The 17,171-nt window shown below is 36.2% G+C and overlaps 1 protein-coding gene across 7 annotated transcripts in view; it reads left to right on the forward strand.

The window, feature by feature from the left end:
- Window positions 1-17,171, forward strand: part of scrib (scribble planar cell polarity protein) — a 1,177,936-nt gene that overhangs the window by 181,675 nt on the left and 979,090 nt on the right. For all 7 annotated transcript variants that reach the window (XM_090386364.1, XM_090386369.1, XM_090386366.1 and 4 more), the window contains exon 5: window positions 5,884-6,004. In XM_090386364.1, coding sequence (XP_090242490.1) covers window positions 5,884-6,004 — 121 coding nt within the window. The remainder of the gene's footprint in view (window positions 1-5,883; window positions 6,005-17,171) is intronic.

Below are 17,171 nucleotides of genomic sequence, written 5' to 3' on the forward strand. Positions count from 1 at the left end.
GAATGGAAAACTGCTTTCTCTTCTCATTTTCATAAATGCAACGAGTTATCATTGTAGTGTGTTCTAAATGATCTTTATATGATGAATCCCGTCTTTCCTGTGATCATACACTAAACTATAAATGCCACCATGGATAGAAGCTGCAAGAGGAAGGGTATTTATGCACGTCAGTGTCTGATAACTGCAGTGGAAGTAATCCAAAGACATGGATGATATTTTTCTCTTTCTAAAATATCACATTATCTAAACCATATCACTTGTAAGATAAAGGAAGAAGATATTAGACAGTAATTAGTGCATTATAGCCTAAGTTGGTGATGCAACAACAACAACAACAACAACAACAACAACCAGGTCATTCAGAAGACCAGTGACGAAATTTTTCGATGCTACTCCACTGAACATCTTATAATCTTTAAATGTGCCAAAGTGTTTTATAAGCTGTCAGAACAAAAAAATGGGTGTTGATTCAGTGTACATCTCCAATTAGCCTAACAGCCAGTTCCAGAGTTGTTTAGGATAAAATTTAGGAAATTAAGGGTAAATGTATGTCCATTCCTCCAACAATATAGGTGTAAAATTATAGACCCAACTGCTACCGCCAGCACTGAAGAAGAAGAAATGTTTGCTTTAAGTCTCTCCTCCATTAGAACAAACTAAGAACTCCCTAAAGTTTCCATTTCTAAAGAAGAAAGTTGAGAAACAAACTCAGCTTTTCCTCAAGCAGTGTTAAGGCCTTATAATTTACTATTCACAAAACAGGAAACTGCTGAATTGAGCAGTGCTGCAGGGCTAAGTGATATAGTAGAGTATCAGATGATAGGACAATTTTCTTCGTGTTCTCTGGAGCTGTTGCTTCTTCTCTATAACCAAATCTATTTAGAAAATCAGTTTCTAGATTCTTGGTATTGGGCAATTATCCTTTCATTTCCAAATCCTGGAATGGATCCTAAAACTCCCAACAATTATTATCCTATTGCTCTAACCAGCTACTTAGGTAAATTCTTGGAAAAAATGCTTAATGCTCATTTAGATTTTATCAGACAATGGCAGAAAGTCAGATATATTCAATTTTTTAAAGCTTATTAATTCTATGAGTGTTTTTACTTTTTTATATTATATTATATGAATATTATTTTAGATTAATTATTTGTTTTATTTTATGTTATATATATTTGCACTGAGTGATTACTGAATTATGACCACCTACTTAATCCCACGTTTGGCCACTGTTCACGCAAATAACAGCTGCTATTCACCTAGACATTAACTCCACTAGATGTCTGAAGATGTGTAGAAATCTGCAGCCATGTTGCCTGCATGGCTTTCCACATTGTCAGAATAGATGACTCTTGTGTGTCCATATGCCTCATTTCCCATTCCGAAACTATAGGTGTTCAATTGTATTAAGGTCAGGCAAATTTGGAGGCCCATCAAGATGAGTGATATCATCAATGTGTTCCTCGAATCACTCATGCCAGTGCAGCTATTATCATCTTGAAATATCCTGTTTCTGCCCCACAAAAAAATGAAAAAATGCACCACGGCATGGTGCACATGGTCTCCTAACAGCAGCCAGTAGATCTCACCAGTGAAACGTTGATCAGTACGCACCAGTAGCCCTAGTTCTTACGACCAAAATATGCAGTTTTTGCTTAATACAATCAACCACTGCCACCTGCCTGGATAGTGGGCACCATGCACAATGGGTCCATAGACTCATGTTGTTTGTGCTACACATGGTATCCATCAGCATGTGTTGCCCTAGGTATTTGGACTCATCCAGTCAGCACATTTGTTTCCAGTCCCCCAGTGTCCAACCGGCTTCTTGTTGGCTTCTCACTACTGATCATTTGTCATCGACTAGGGTGTGTCTTGGGTTGTCTGCTGTGGAACCCAATATATTTGAGTGTGCGATGCATCGTAATTTGGAATATTATTCTTGCATTCCCCAATATTGTACTTTGACATCACCTATCACAAAGTGGCCTGCCATTGAGACTGTACAATGTGCTGCATCCTTTGCTCACTGTGAACACTAGGGCTTGCATAAAACCGAGAAATTTCAAAACAGAGTTTAACCGAAGTTTACTCTTAAAACCGGTTTTAAAACTGATTTCCTCAGACTTAGGGAAAATAATTAAAAGCTTATAACACAGGTATTTATTTTATCTTGGGTAGATTGTACAAATCGTAATCAAATCTTTTAAACAAAATCTATCACCTCTTATAGTAAAAAAATAAAAAAATTAAAATTCTCCAAAAAAAAGTAACCAGCTTGAGATTATACAAAATTACAAATTGTATTCAAATCCTTTGAATAAAAATTACTTCTCGTACAGTAAACAAAAAATAATAAGCCCTATAATAATAATAAATAAATAAAAATAATGTGAAAAAAAACAGCTTTGGGAAATTACTATTTATTGCTCAGCTTTTTTCCGAAAATGATCTTTTAAAAAACAATATATTAAGCATTTTTCCTGATAGACTTGACCTTTTTTTTGTGTTAAAGAGACCAGTGATTGAAAACACTCTCTCAGATTGGACATTTATTGGTTTAATGGTCAGCAGTGCTCTATAAACTTTCTCCAGCTTTTCACTTCTACTGCTAGTTGCCTTCCAAAATTTTAAATTCTTTGCTGATTTCCAATTCACTCGGATATTTTGAAGCCTCTTCAGTTAATCTCTTTATTACACTATCATACTCTCGCATGAGTATATCCAACATCGGAACTAGACGAGTTTTCGTTTTCTTCTAAAAGAACAGTTCGTTTATTTTCAGTTTCTTCATTCAATGCTAAGACTCCTTCGGAATGTTTTGCAAATAATCTCTGATAAATCTCTTCAGCATGCTTTCAAAACTTGCTTACTTGGAAAATCAAAAGATTCTTGAACCTGAATCTTCTTTCCTAAACTTTTTGGAGTTGTGTAGATAGCTCAGCAAAGCCACAGTTTGGCAATTTCGTCTTGCATTGTAACCCTGCAAAAGGCTTTGGTGAAACTTTAAAGCAAATGGGTTTTCTGCTGTATCAAGCTTAGCAAGCAGAAATTCTATTGAAGACTCTGCTTTAAGTAAGTCTGTATCTTCTGAGGTTATAGCCTTCAGAATCATTTCAACTGGTCGCAAAGTTTCACATAGCAATTCAAGTGTTTTCCAGTCATCGTCAGACACAGCTTCAGTTGACAGTACTGCACATAGAGCATTTGGAATGCAATTTTTCAATTTCAAAAATCTCTCAATCATATAGAATGTGCTAACCCATCTAGTCTTGCAATCTAATATAAGTTTATATTCTTTCCCATTAAATTTTGTAATATGTCATTTTTGGTAGGCGATTTTCGAAAAAGCTTGCAAATTTTTCTGACTTTGTTAATAGTTTGTGCAATATTGGCCATTGGATTGAAGAAATAAATGAGCTCATTGGTAAAGTCGGTTTGATAAAGCATGCCTTGCTGTCTTTCTTCAATTTCTTCATCATCACTACTTTCTTCATTATTTTCATTTTCTTCATTGTCTTTGGGAGACTCAGAGACTGTGGCACCATAATTGATTGCATGAAGTACATCTATAACTGACAGATGTATACAATGGGCTATACATTGTTGATGATTAGGTGTAATTTGCTTGCCAAACTTAATCATCATTGTTGCTCCATCGGTGGTGCAGGCAACAATATCCTCATCCAAGTTCAAACCAAATTCCTTCAAGTGTTCATTCACAATTTGCTCAGTTCTTCTACTATAAAGTGAATCATTAATCTCAATAAGACCTAACAACCAATGATTGTCTTTTGAATGCACATTTATATTCATATACCTTTTATTTTGTATAGACGTATATTCATCTAGAGTCAATGGATACTGTGCACCCAAAACCAATGAATTTTTGAAATGCTGAATGAGTTCTTTATTAGTTTTATAATAATTCAGAACTGTATTTTTAATTCCATTCACTGAGGCTGGTGGTAATTTATTGTATTTATTTCTCTGAAGGTGAAGGCTTGATTGTATAAACTCATTCTTGGCAATTGAATTAAAAGAAAATCCATCTAAAGCAGCTAATTTTGAAATCTCTTCTTCCATAGATTTTTTTAACGATAAAGTTTTTTAATGTTCTTACCATTTTTACGGGAGGTTCACTGTTATCTTGTTTAATGTCAATCTGATGAATTTTCTTTAAATGCAACATCAAAGATGATGTAGATCCTCCAGACGACTTCATTATCATCTGACATTTCGAACATTGTGCTTCATCTTTGCTTTTTCGAGCAAAATAATTCCATATATTTGATTTCATCTCAGACATATTAAGAGTAATAAATACTAATTAGTAGGAATTTATATCACTGACAATTTTAAATAAAAATATTGAAGATAACAAAGGCACAATACTATGCGTCACTCCTGCAAGCACTGAATGAAGAGTCTGAACGAGGCAAGTTTCAAATTTTTCACGAAAGAAATATTTTATTTATTTTCTTGCAATTTTTTTTCCCCAATTAAATCTATTGTATTTTCAAAATTACATAAAAGCTAAATTTGGTGAAGCTGCTTTTTGGTGAACATTTGATTGCAAATTTAATAGGAATAAAGAAGCAAAAAACTTTCTACAATTGAAATTTGATGCAATATTCTGCGAATCTGTTTCTAGTGGTTAACCATCAATAAGGCGCTTTCCATAACTTGCCTGGCGAACAAGATAGATGGAACGGAGAAATGTTGAGCATTTTCTTTTACGCCATCGCTCCGACTCACTCAGTCGTAAATGAGTACACCTGCATCGTGCCATGATACAGGTGGGAAGATAAAAGGTATCCCTCCTAGATTTGGGCCACTTGCCCATGAGATTCATACCCAAACATAACATAATATAAAATAAAATAAAAAACATGTTTAAAACATAAAGCAGTTGAACGATCCAGACAAACGAACAAACAAAAGAAAATGTGTGTAACTAAAAACTATATTCGAGGGCTAACTAAGAAAATATTTGAATCCGGTTTTAGAAGCTCAGTTTCAACAACTCAATATGAAAACCGATTTAACCGGTTTTATAAAACCGATTTGCAAGCTCTAGTGAACACCCACTTTGCATAATCCATCACAGTTTCATACTTTCATTCTTTTCCAGCTTTTTGTGAAATAATTTTTCCCCCTTTTTTTTTCTTTAGTTTAAGCAATTTGGAGTCATTAGAACTAAGAGAAAATCAGCTTAATATAATCAAGTTTTTTGCCTCCATTTGCCTTTTTGGTAAAATTAGAGCGATTGGATCGCTCTAATTTTACCAAATATTAAAAATTTCATATTTTACCAAATATGAAATATTCTTCAATTTCATTACCTATAATTTCATTATAGGTAATGAAATTGAAAAATTGGCAGGTTTGGTGGGAGGTGGTTTGACCTTTTTAAACCACCTCCCATTCTTTGTACACATCAACTTCAGTGCTACAGTGGTCCGTGAGTAACCAACAAGACATGCTGTTTCTGATATAGAAGCATCCTACACATGAGCTCCCACAATCATGCCCTCTTGGACTCTGTGATATTTTTACTATGTGCCATAACTGCTATCCTATCACTTTGACTTGCACGACTAGATGCAATTACTACTGCTCTAGTATACAAAGCTGTTCGGCTTTTTATATAGCAAGTTATATGGCATAGTACATTGTGGATGGGGTGATCATAATTCAATGATAACTGGGTGTATATTTTATATTATAACATTTGACTTGGTGTATTATAGCAAGATGCTAATGCACCCTAAAAATCTTTAACCACCAACCAACCAACAAACCAACTGACTAATTTCATACTTTCATTCTTTTCCAGCTTTTTATGAAAAAAAATAATTTTCCCCCCTTTTTTTTCTTTAGTTTAAGCAATTTGGAATCGTTAGAACTAAGAGAAAATCAGCTAAGAACATTGCCTCCATCATTTGCCTTTTTGGTAAAATTAGAGCGATTGGATCTTGGAAGTAATGAAATTGAAGAATTGGCAAGTTTGGTTTTTGTTTAGATCAATTTTTTAGTATATAGCAAATAGTTGCTGTTATTTGTAAATCCTCTGATTCATTATATGTATGGAAGAAATACCAAGATCATAGGTTTTCTAAAATAGTTATAGCTGTATAGGATGGCATAGAATTTTTACAAAAAATATTGTTTATACTTTTTTTTTTTTTTTTTTTGACAATTTTTATTTTTATACAGCTTGTTGACATAGTAACCAATTTTTTTGGGTCACTATAATCTTTTATTTGCCATTTTATCTTTTACTAGTTTTATTCATTTATCATTTTTGGTCCATTATAGCCTGTATTATTCCTGTGCCAATAAACTCAAAACCAATCTGAATTACCTATCAAATTTCACACTGTGACCATTTGCAATTGTGCTTATGCTCTAAAAGAATCAAAACTAAGTGCAATTCAAGTTTATTAGAATAGTTCATATATTTTCTGTAAATTTTCTAATCAAACAAACTATCTTAAATCAGTATGACTTGAAATTAGCGGTTTTCTTTTAAGTTAAGACAAGCAGTCATTTAAATCAACTTAAATTTCCTGTTTTGTCAAACATTAGTATTGGCAATGTGATGCATGAAAGTAAAGCTGTTATAAAAAAAAAAAAAAAAAAAAACCGCCTCTAATTTTCCCATCCCAATAATTTTCCTTAAATTTACTCAAACTATCCACAGCACCATGTGCAAGATTGTTCCAACAATTTACTGCCCTCTGGGTAAATGCAAATTTAGCCAGAGGGCAGTTTCACACACATAATCTGCAGCCATTCCCTTTCAATTTAAATTTGTTTCCTTGTGTATTTTAACTGAGAAAGGGTAATGATCCTATCAGCATTAAGTTTACTCAACTCTTTTAAATCCTTATACACTTCAGTCAGGTGACCATGTTGATGCCTTATTTCCAGGGACTGTAGTTTACAGAACTCTCTCTGTCTGTCTGTCTGTCTGTCTGTCTGTCTGTCTCTCAGTGAGAATATCCTTTTGTGCACCTATCTAATCTTGTTGTCATTCTCTGCATCCTTTCTAACAGATGTATATCCTTCATGAAATGAGGTTTCTAAACCTGTATGCAGTATACCAGATGTAACCATTTCCTTACACATAAGGATGATCACCTCTTTGTTCTTGCTAGCAAAGTTTCTGTACAACATTGACAGAATCCCATAAGATGTTCTAGCAGCCTGTTTTCACTGCTCATAGAATTTTGTGCCTAACTATATAATCACGTGGTATTCTCTTCTGGGATTACTGCTACTGAAATGCAGTACCTTGCATTTATCACTGCAAAAACCTAAGTTCCCATTTTTCAGCGCATCTACTTAGTTTATCTAGATCCTCTTGAAGTAGTCTCCCCTGATTATTGTTTTAAACTGCTGTAGCCACCTTTGTATCATCCACAAACTTAGACGGCTAAGTTAAAGAAAGCCTGCATGAGAAGCACGCAAAAGTTTGATGAAATGTACCAGTAAAAGTACTTTGCGATAACGGCATTTGTATTGTTGCTCGCTCAGTAAACAGACGGTGGGTGTTATCGGTCTGGAGTAAAAGTTGAATCCCACGGGAGCTTGAAACCCTCCCGAAGTGGACGGGGATTAACCTGACCTTTTTTCTTTAGAATCACTAATTGAATTAACTAATTGAATCACAAACCGAGTCATATTGGAAGTTATGGCATCGTAAAAAAATGTTCATAACATAGTTTCACTGGTAAACCTTTTCAACATTTGCCGTGCTTCTCGTATGGGCTTCCTTTGCCTTTTTTTTTTTTTATTTTTAATAAACAATTTATCCACTAGTCCACCAGTGATTCTAAAGAAAAAAGGGGCCAATGCCAACCTCATGGAATTCATCACATTACCCCATGAAGAGCACTGGCTGTTTATCTCTTACACCATAACCATCCCTTTAATCATATAATAACTTCCCCTTAATGCCACATTTCTCTATTTTATTCAGCAGTCATACATGTGATACAGTATCAAAGGCTTTGCTTAAATCCATGTCAAAATTATTCTTTGTATCCAGTTCCCTTGTAACAACTGTATAGTAGCTAAATTGGTGAAGTACAATCTCCCTTTAATAAACTCCTGCCATCTTTGCCTGATTGCTCTACTCCTATCAAGATGATCTTGCATTATTCTTTTAAATAGTTACTCAAATATTTTCCCTGGCACAGAGGTTAAAGGCATGTTGTTCCACTTCCAAAACAATTTGTTTTGAAAATAGAGCAAGATTAATGTATTTAATTTTTCTGTTATGAACACATTTTTCCCTTAAAAACATTTGTTACAAGCATATTTGCCAGTAATGTTCGACATTTTAATTTTAATGAATCCAATAGTATGATTTTTTAATTATTATTAAAAAATCATACTATTGGATTTGTTATTCCATCTGCTGGGAATTAAAATTTGTCCAACATTCCATCCTTAACTTATTTCCATTGTCACAAGCATTCCAACTAGGCAAATATGAGGTATGGCATTAAAGTTCCTGGACTGGTGCTGTTGTGGTCATCTTCACTGAGTTTGAAAATAAATGGAAGTAGTATGTTGTAATTCCAACTTCCTTTAAAGGAAGGCTGAGTTGCAAGTAACCAGTTTCGTTATTAGCATTAACTTTCCATGTAACAGTTTTGTAATGAAGCATTAAACAAATATCAAAATTTGCTTAAAACTGGCAACATCTACAATGAATGAAATTTTAAAAACTATTTATGGTGATGAAACATCAAGTGTATTCGAATGGTATAAGCCAGTGGTCTCAAACTGGTGGGCTGCATCCGGCCCCCGAAGCAATTTTACAAGGCCAGCTAAAATAACTGCAATCTTCTCTAGCTGGTCCTGCACTGCTTCTTTGACTGGTGACTCCATTGTCTTCCTTGAAATAGAGGTTCAAGCTTACAGGTGTGTAATTACTTACTTTACTCTTTGATCCCTCTGTGAATTGGGGTATACAAGGATGCTCTGCCTGGCTCACTTTCACTCATTTTCCCTGGTGGTGGGGAGGAGGAGACAGCTTCTACGTCTCCCCCCCCCTTGCTGCTGCCCCACAGGCCACTCCTGGGGATGCCTTCTCTATTGTCCTCATATTTCGGACTTTTCTCCCAGCCTTCAGTCTCTTTCTCCCCCCCCACTCTACCTTCACACAAGCGTACATATGTCCCTCACAGTGGAAATTAGAAATATTCAAATTGCTCATGACCCTTTTGGCCTAGCTTTTTTTTTTCACATAGGCCCTAACCGCTGAAATCTCAGGAAATTAGGTGGCGGGGCCTGCCAGAGTACCATTTAAAATACTGGTGTACCTGGTTTGCCTCCACGGGGCCAAGTGTGGGCAACGGTGGTCCCCAATCAGTAGGGATCCAATGGCTAAGTGATCAGATGAACAATGGTACACAACAAAACTGTCATATACAAAATTCATACACTTTAAACCTCTGGTATCAGGGAAATTCCCCCCCTTTTTTTTTCTCCTCCCTCCTCTGGAGTGGGCCCCCTGAGGAACCTGGCCCATCTTTTGCCAACATCAGGTGGGTCAGAGTCTCGAATTGAGACAGTGCGAACTCCATTGAGACTGGCCCACCTTCCCGTGGTGTGGACGAGTACCCAGAATCATCTGTCGAGGTGACTGATGATTCTGGGTAGCCAAGTGGTCAGACACAACAACAGAACACACACATAATACACACAAACATACACTACTTATTTCTGGCCCTTCTACAGTGGTACTGTTCTTCACAGAGATACGAGGCGGAGATGAACTGATGCTCTAGGTGCCTCCCATTACAGAAACACAGTTTCACACCCACAATGTATACTATGTGGAGATGGGGAGAACCCCTGGTGCCGTTTGAACCTAAACACACTTTACACTTCACTTTACAATCCCAACTGCTTTCATAGTGCTGAAAAGGGGGTAATGAGATCTTCCACTAGCTGCCTGTAGTTGGCGACTTTAACATTTCCTAGAAAACCAGTTGAAACATTTCGAAAGGCTTTCCACCCTGATTTCTCGTTATTGCTAAGGACACATTAGAACTGTTCGTCTTTGAAAAGTTGCCTTATTTGTGGACCAATGAAAATGCCTGCCTTAATCTTCTCTGTACTAAGTCTTGGGAATTTCTCTTCCAGGTATGTGAATGCAGGAGTGTGGACTACCAAATCCTTCACAAAATTTTTCATGAGCCCCAAATTCGATGCGGAGTGGTGAAAGCAAAACTTTATTTGGGTCTACCAGAGGTTCAAATGCTTCGTCCTTCCATTACAGGTGTTAATGCTTTTCGTTGAGGCCAACTCTTCTCATAGTACATATCCTTGGCACGACTATCCCACTCACAGAGAACAACAATACTTAGTGTAGCCTAATAAAATGGTGATTACCTTTAAATAATAAAATGGTAATTACCTTTAAATCACCACATATCTGCCACTCATATTTCTGATAGCGTGCACTTAAGAAGATGTTCTCTATGTTTGCATATATTTCTTTTTTGTGGATGGCATATGCAAGAGATATTGAATGTAGCATATTTCCATTGTGTAATAACACAGCCTTAATGCTGACCTCAGGAGCATCTATAAATAGTCGCCATTCTTCGGGAATGTGCCTCATGTTCGTTGCTGCCATTAGACCATTAACATCCTTACAAACAGTAAATTCATCTTCTGTTCGATAGAATTTATCATAGTCTTATTTTGAGTACAAAGTATTGTCACTTTTACAGAATGATCTAGAAGATTCCACTGTTGTAGCCTTGAGGCCAAAAGCTCTGTCTTATTCTTCAGCAGTTCAAGATCCCTGATGAGGTCATTAAGCTCACTTTCTGTGATCTTATGTGGTTCAGAAGGATAAAGGTTTGGACAGAATGGGTGGATCCCTTGACATAGACGCTGCTGTACTTCTTCATGTATATCAAGCTGATGTTCATCTGTGTATCTTCATCAGAGTACAGAAAAATTGTCAGATGGTTCAAAAACAGGTAGTACTTCACTATGGGGCACAGGACGAATTGAAAATGGTATATTTCGGTAAATCACTGTCTTTTTTTTTTTTTTTTCCCCCCCTCATTGTCATCCCTTTTCTAATAGTAGAATGTAACAGTTTGTCTGTGACGTGATTTGTTAGCTCCCTCCACATCATGGGCACTGCAAAAGGACACTTTAGATTCCCCATGCATTGAGATTGATGAACAGGTAGTGCAGCATATGTGCAGTGCCCAGTTCTTATCCTGGTCACCTACTTTACACCCAAAGTACAAGAAGTAGGCCTTTTTTATGGCTTGAGTTAAGGGGATGCTTTCTTGAAGCTAACGTGACTTTTCCTTTCTCCACATAACATAACAGAAGTCATCTGGACTATTCACGCAATTAATGGGCTTATTAATCTTTCACGACACAAATACTGTACAAAAAAGTAGTAATCTCACAAAGAACAAATCACCCAGTAACTAGCCATATTCGAGGATTACTGCAACATAGTTGAAGGCACATATGAGGCGACAACAACTTATCATATGATGCAGAGTGAGGCGACAGTTGTCGATCACGTGATAAGAATGTGATGATACTGATAATGTAGAGTAACTTGTGCTAAGTTACTAGAACGAATCGACAAATTTTAATGTGATTTTCATGTTCAGCAGCATAAAATTAGTCAAGATTGGGTATTTTTGTTTTCGTAAGATTTTATGTGTTGACCAGTGTAATTATATTTATGTGTATACATACATATACATTTGTATTTACATTTATATATACTTTTATTACACAAATATCATGTAAATAATAAACATCCTACTTGGTGGGACACACATTCTGTGATATGCCAGGCACATTTGGGATTATCTATGTCATAGAAGTCATTATTGGGTAGTTGTGATTGTCCATTTAGGGGCAATTTGTGGGGTGAGGAATGAAGACCAATCACAAGCACGCATTTGGTCATCGGTCCCCTCAACCATTTTGTCACTGATTAGAAGTTATTAATGTTTGGGTCAACATGATTTGGATCCTTTGCATACTGTCAAAGACCTGATGAACGAAGTCCAAAAATTCCATATAGTAGGTCTCTTCAATTATAAAGACATGTTCATCACCATGTGGATGTGGTCCTGTTTTAGTCATAAGGTTGCTTCTGTGATTGTGATAATTGGGGCAATCATACAAGACATGCGCTCAGTCCTTGTTAGCTACACAGGTGCATCTAGAGTCTTGTGCAAGTCCAAGTTACGTCAATTTTGCAAAATTGACATAACTTGGACTTACGCAAGACTCTAAAGGCGCCTGTTTTGTAATGAAAAAGGTGGAGTAAAGACCTGGTGTTACCAGTGGGGTAGCCTGGGGGAGGATTTCCTGGTAACAGCCCCTTTGGTACTTTCTTCCTATCTGGCTAGCCATGTTTGATAGAGTTTAGAATTCTCTTTCTTTCTCATTTGATATCGTCATTCGTGTTCAGGGTGATTCCAAGGATGTTGGTTGGGAATTCTTTTTAATCTGAAATTCATGCCTCTTCAAATAACTTCTAGATCAAGAGAAAGTGTTCTTGCCAGCACCTGGAGTGCAGGTGTGCTGACAGTACGACATGTTCTTGTAATTGTCAGTGAGATGATTTGCTGGATCCACTAATGATATAGCACAACAGCAGACCCTAGCGATTTGAAGAACAGTGCCTGATCATTATTAATTCTCTAGTTCTTTTGAAAATCTTTTAATTTCTTCAACTTATTTAGAAGATGACTGATGTTTCTATTGCATTCCCTCGTTTACTCTCTAATTCAAAGTTCCAGGGATCCAAGAAGTCATTTCCTTCCTGTTCGTACATATATATTTTGCAGACACATTCCCATTTGCAGATATTTATGTTTACCTTAGAGATACTTGGGAACCTGTTTTATGCAGATCCATGACTGATATCTAGCTACAGTTCTGGCTTTTCTGGGCACACCATTCAGAAAAGCCAGCAGCTGGAGTATTCATGCTGCTGTAAACAGTTCAGCTGCTGAAATCAATTCTGCTTCCAATAAATGAATGTGTGACATCATTTTGGTGTGTGTGTGTGTGTGTGTGTGTGTGTGTGTGTGTGTGTGTGTGTGTGTGTGTGTGTGTGTGTGTGTGTGTGTGTGTATAATCTGTTAATTGCTAAAGTAAACTTAGCTTTAATTTACTTTCAATTATTATTATACAGTGTGTGTGTTTTTAATTTTATGCCACTCAAGGAGGTACAGAAATTATTTAAAATAAATGGCATGCAATTTTAAATAAACAAATATTGTTCAGATAAAGAATTTTTTCCATTAAATATATCTGTTTGGAAATTTTCTTTAATTTAAATAAATCTTAAAAGCAGCCTTTAACTTATTTCACAAAAAGTAACAAATTTACTTTCAATTATTGTTATATTAGCTTGCAGTATAAAAAGCTGGACAGCTTCATACACTAAAGCAGTGGTAATTTCCATCTTTACTACGTCCCATAATACTGCGTTATCACTTTGACTTGCAGTGATGAGATGTAACAAAGATATCATGGAGTTTCAAAAGGGCATGATTGTGGAATCTCTTGCATCAGGTGCTTCCACAGTATCGGGAATGCAAGAACAATGTTCCACATGACAATGTGCTGCATACTCAAACATATGGGGGTTCCCTCTCCTTACTGTTGATCATTGTCATCGGCAAATGCTGTGGTGTCAACAACACTCTGGTTGGACACTTGAGGACTGGGATCGAGTGTGCTGGTCAGATGAGTTCAAATACCTGATGCACCAATCCGACAGATGCCTTTGTGTGCAGCACAAGGAACATGAGTCTGTGGCCCTATCATTCATGGTACCCACTATCCAGGAAGGTTTTGGTGGTTGCTTAATACGGGGCATGTTTTGCCAGCAAGAACTAGTCCCCCTGGTGCATATGGACCAACGTTTTACTGGGGAGGGCTACCAGCAGATTTTAGGAGACCATGTGAGTCCTGCTATTTTGCATATTTTCCCAGACAGAAATGGGATCTTCCAAGATCACTGTGTTCCTGCACTACGAGTGGTTCAAGGAACACAATGAAGATATCACCTGTCTTGATCGACCTCCAAATTTGCCTGACCTTAATCCAAATGAACACCTGTGGGATGTTTTGGAATGGAAAGTGAGGCATGTAGACTTCATCTATTCTGACACTGTGTGGACAGTGTATATTATAATTATAATAATTGAAAGTAATTTGCTACTTTTTTTGTGAAATAACTTAATGTTGCTTTTAAGACTTTTGTTTAGATTGAAGAATTCTTTTAAGCAGCTATTACTTGAAAAAATTTTTTAATCTAAACAATATTTATTTATTCGAACATCAAACAATACTTATTTAAAATGCATGCCATTCCTTATTTTAAACAATTTAAAATAACATGTGGGACCAACTTCAGGGATGGATTTAAGACCTAAAAACAATAAAAAAAAAAAAAAAAAAAAAAGTTCATATAAACATAGGGTTTTTTTTTTTTTTTTGTTCTGTTTTCAAGCTACAGCCATTTTTGTGTTCCAGCAATTTTCTGCTTTCGTTTCTGGGAAATGCTCAAAATTACCACCCTGTGCCTTCAAAAGCCTGATCATAGACCTTCTCATTCACTAAAAATTTTCAGGATAACTCGGGAATTTCCCGAGTTATCCTGAGAGAGAGAGTCAAAAGTAGAAGGGAATCACCAAGAAAGAGAAGAATGATGATATCCAGCTCACACCCTGGGTGTGCCAAGCCCATACTCACCAGATGTGAGCCCCCGGGGTTAATGTCGTGTATCCATTGCGTATTCTTTTGTTTTCTCAGCTATAAGAAAAGCACATGCATTTTCTAAATCTTCTTCAATATCTGAAGAGGAGGATGATGAACTGTGGCAATTTATTTTGCTTCAGCTTTCCTCAAAGAGAATGACACATGTACGTTACAGGTTGCCAGACATACCCCTTTTGGAATTATAATAAAATTTCCAAGATACCCCTTTTTTAACATTTGAAAGGAGGAATTTGAAAAAATTAGAAATCATAAAACAACCTGTTGAGATGATTATTTAGGAAGAAATAATTAACTGACGATAGGCCCCCGTAGCCGAGTGGTCAGGAGCGGGAGTGCAGTAGCACACGCTCTTTGAGTAGACCGGAGTTCAAGCCTGACTGCTAAATACGGTCGATCTGCCAACCCACACTGGACCAGCGTGGCAGATTATGGTCCATTTCCCTCAGCATGAGTTGTTGAGGAGGCTTCCATCCTGCAGTGGGTTTATACTGGCTGCAGTTTACCTTTACTTTTAAAGTTGTTGAAATGCTGCCTTAAAGACTCAAAAACGACATTCTATCCTATTTACAAAGAGGGTTATAGAATATTTTTATTATGCTTACTTTGTAACCTTTTACATTCTACTTGACTTCTTTTTTTATATCGTTGTAATGGTTTAAGGCTCAGGCAACAAACTCGTTTTTTTTATTTAAAATTCCCAATATCAATATCAATTTGCTGTATGAAGAATATCTTCTGTTGAAATCATTCCGTAGAAATACTGAGACAAAAGACTTCAAAAACACCACAGACGTTTGGATAAAATTTTTAAATGCGTACGAAGTACATAATGCAGAAAAAATATTAATTTTGTTTTTGCTTTGCCTCACTCAAATGCAATGAGTGAGCAAGCATTTAGCTCAATGTTTAACGCATGGAAAAAGATAGAAATAAATTAGACCTAAAGAATGTTGACTGTTGCCGAAAACCAATCACAATATGTCATACAAAGAATTTTAGGCATGTTCACTAAAAAATGAAAAACTGTTAAAGAAAATTTACTCAAATGAAAGGTATTGCTAGGTAAATATTTTATTTTTGATAAAACAAATCAGGTTTATTGAACATTTATTGTAAACAATTATGTAAAACATTTAATGTTAATATTTATAAAATGTTTCCTTTAGTGTTTATAACTCTTGCAATAAAATTTTCCGAATTAAACGAATTAAAGCACAGGCTATAATTCGGTTAATTTTATTAAAATTTGACTAATTTTGTATTCCACGAACTTGTAAAAATCAACAAAATATAGAAATAAAATGGTTGTTATTAAAATTGTTCGATTTTCTTAAAATATAATGTGAGTACCCCTAAATGAGGAACGAATACCCCCAAATATAAGCAATGAGTACCCTGAGATCAAATTTTTAATCTGGCCACCCTATGTTACAGTGACACTTCTCCGACTGACTTCACAGTTTACACTAAACAGGGACATGACGAGAGTCCTGTGATGTGAGAATTAGTGTGTTTCTGCCTTGATTCTTGCACTACTTCTATTGGAATGAGCAGCAGGCTGGAAAACAAGGTGTGGGGGATTTTAATGAACAACTGAACAGAGAAATAGTGGGCCAGTAAATCAGATTGTCTTATAATGGGGGATTTTAATTTCTCAGTTTTAAATTCCCAGATTTAAATTCCCTCGACAATGCACCCCCTCAGTGACCTTATAACCATTTTGTGTCATTACACAAAATGGTTATAAGATTGCAGCGCTTACCCAAGTTCCATGTAGGTATCACATGTGTTATAATGTTTGCCTCAATGGAAGAAGGGTACTTTCAGAAATTAAATGCTGTCCTGACAGAGCTGAACTGGAAGTGAGATGTTGTTTCTCCTGCAGAAAAAGACTTTTGTTGGCATGATTGGACTATCTAAGGGGAACCTTTTGGAACATTAGCATTAGTAGAGGCATATAATGCAAGAAATCAAGCTTATATAGTAAGAGCTAAATAAAAAAATTTCCCATTTCACCATCAGTTCACTCCACTAGAAATATATGTCTAATTCTGCCTCGAACTTATTTAAGTTGTTGAAGTCTACTATGGGATATTGAAGTTTGTTCTAACTATCAATCACCGGCTGTCTAAAGGCAAATTTCTGAGCCTCTATTCTACAATTGGCTTTCCTCAATTTGAATTTATGTCCCCTCACATGAGTAATCTGAGCAAGAGGAAGAATCCCAACAGTATTGAGCTTGCTCAAACCATTCAAGGGCTTATACACCTCAATCAGATCACCTCACAGGTGCTTAGTCTCCAGATGCTGCAATTTGCAGAACTTAAGAAGCCTTCCTTGGTAACACAACCCTTTGTTCC

This window comes from Mastigoproctus giganteus, chromosome 12 (genome assembly GCF_048544385.1).
Source record: "Mastigoproctus giganteus isolate SK-2022 chromosome 12, ASM4854438v1, whole genome shotgun sequence".
Lineage (NCBI taxonomy): Eukaryota > Metazoa > Arthropoda > Arachnida > Uropygi > Thelyphonidae > Mastigoproctus > Mastigoproctus giganteus.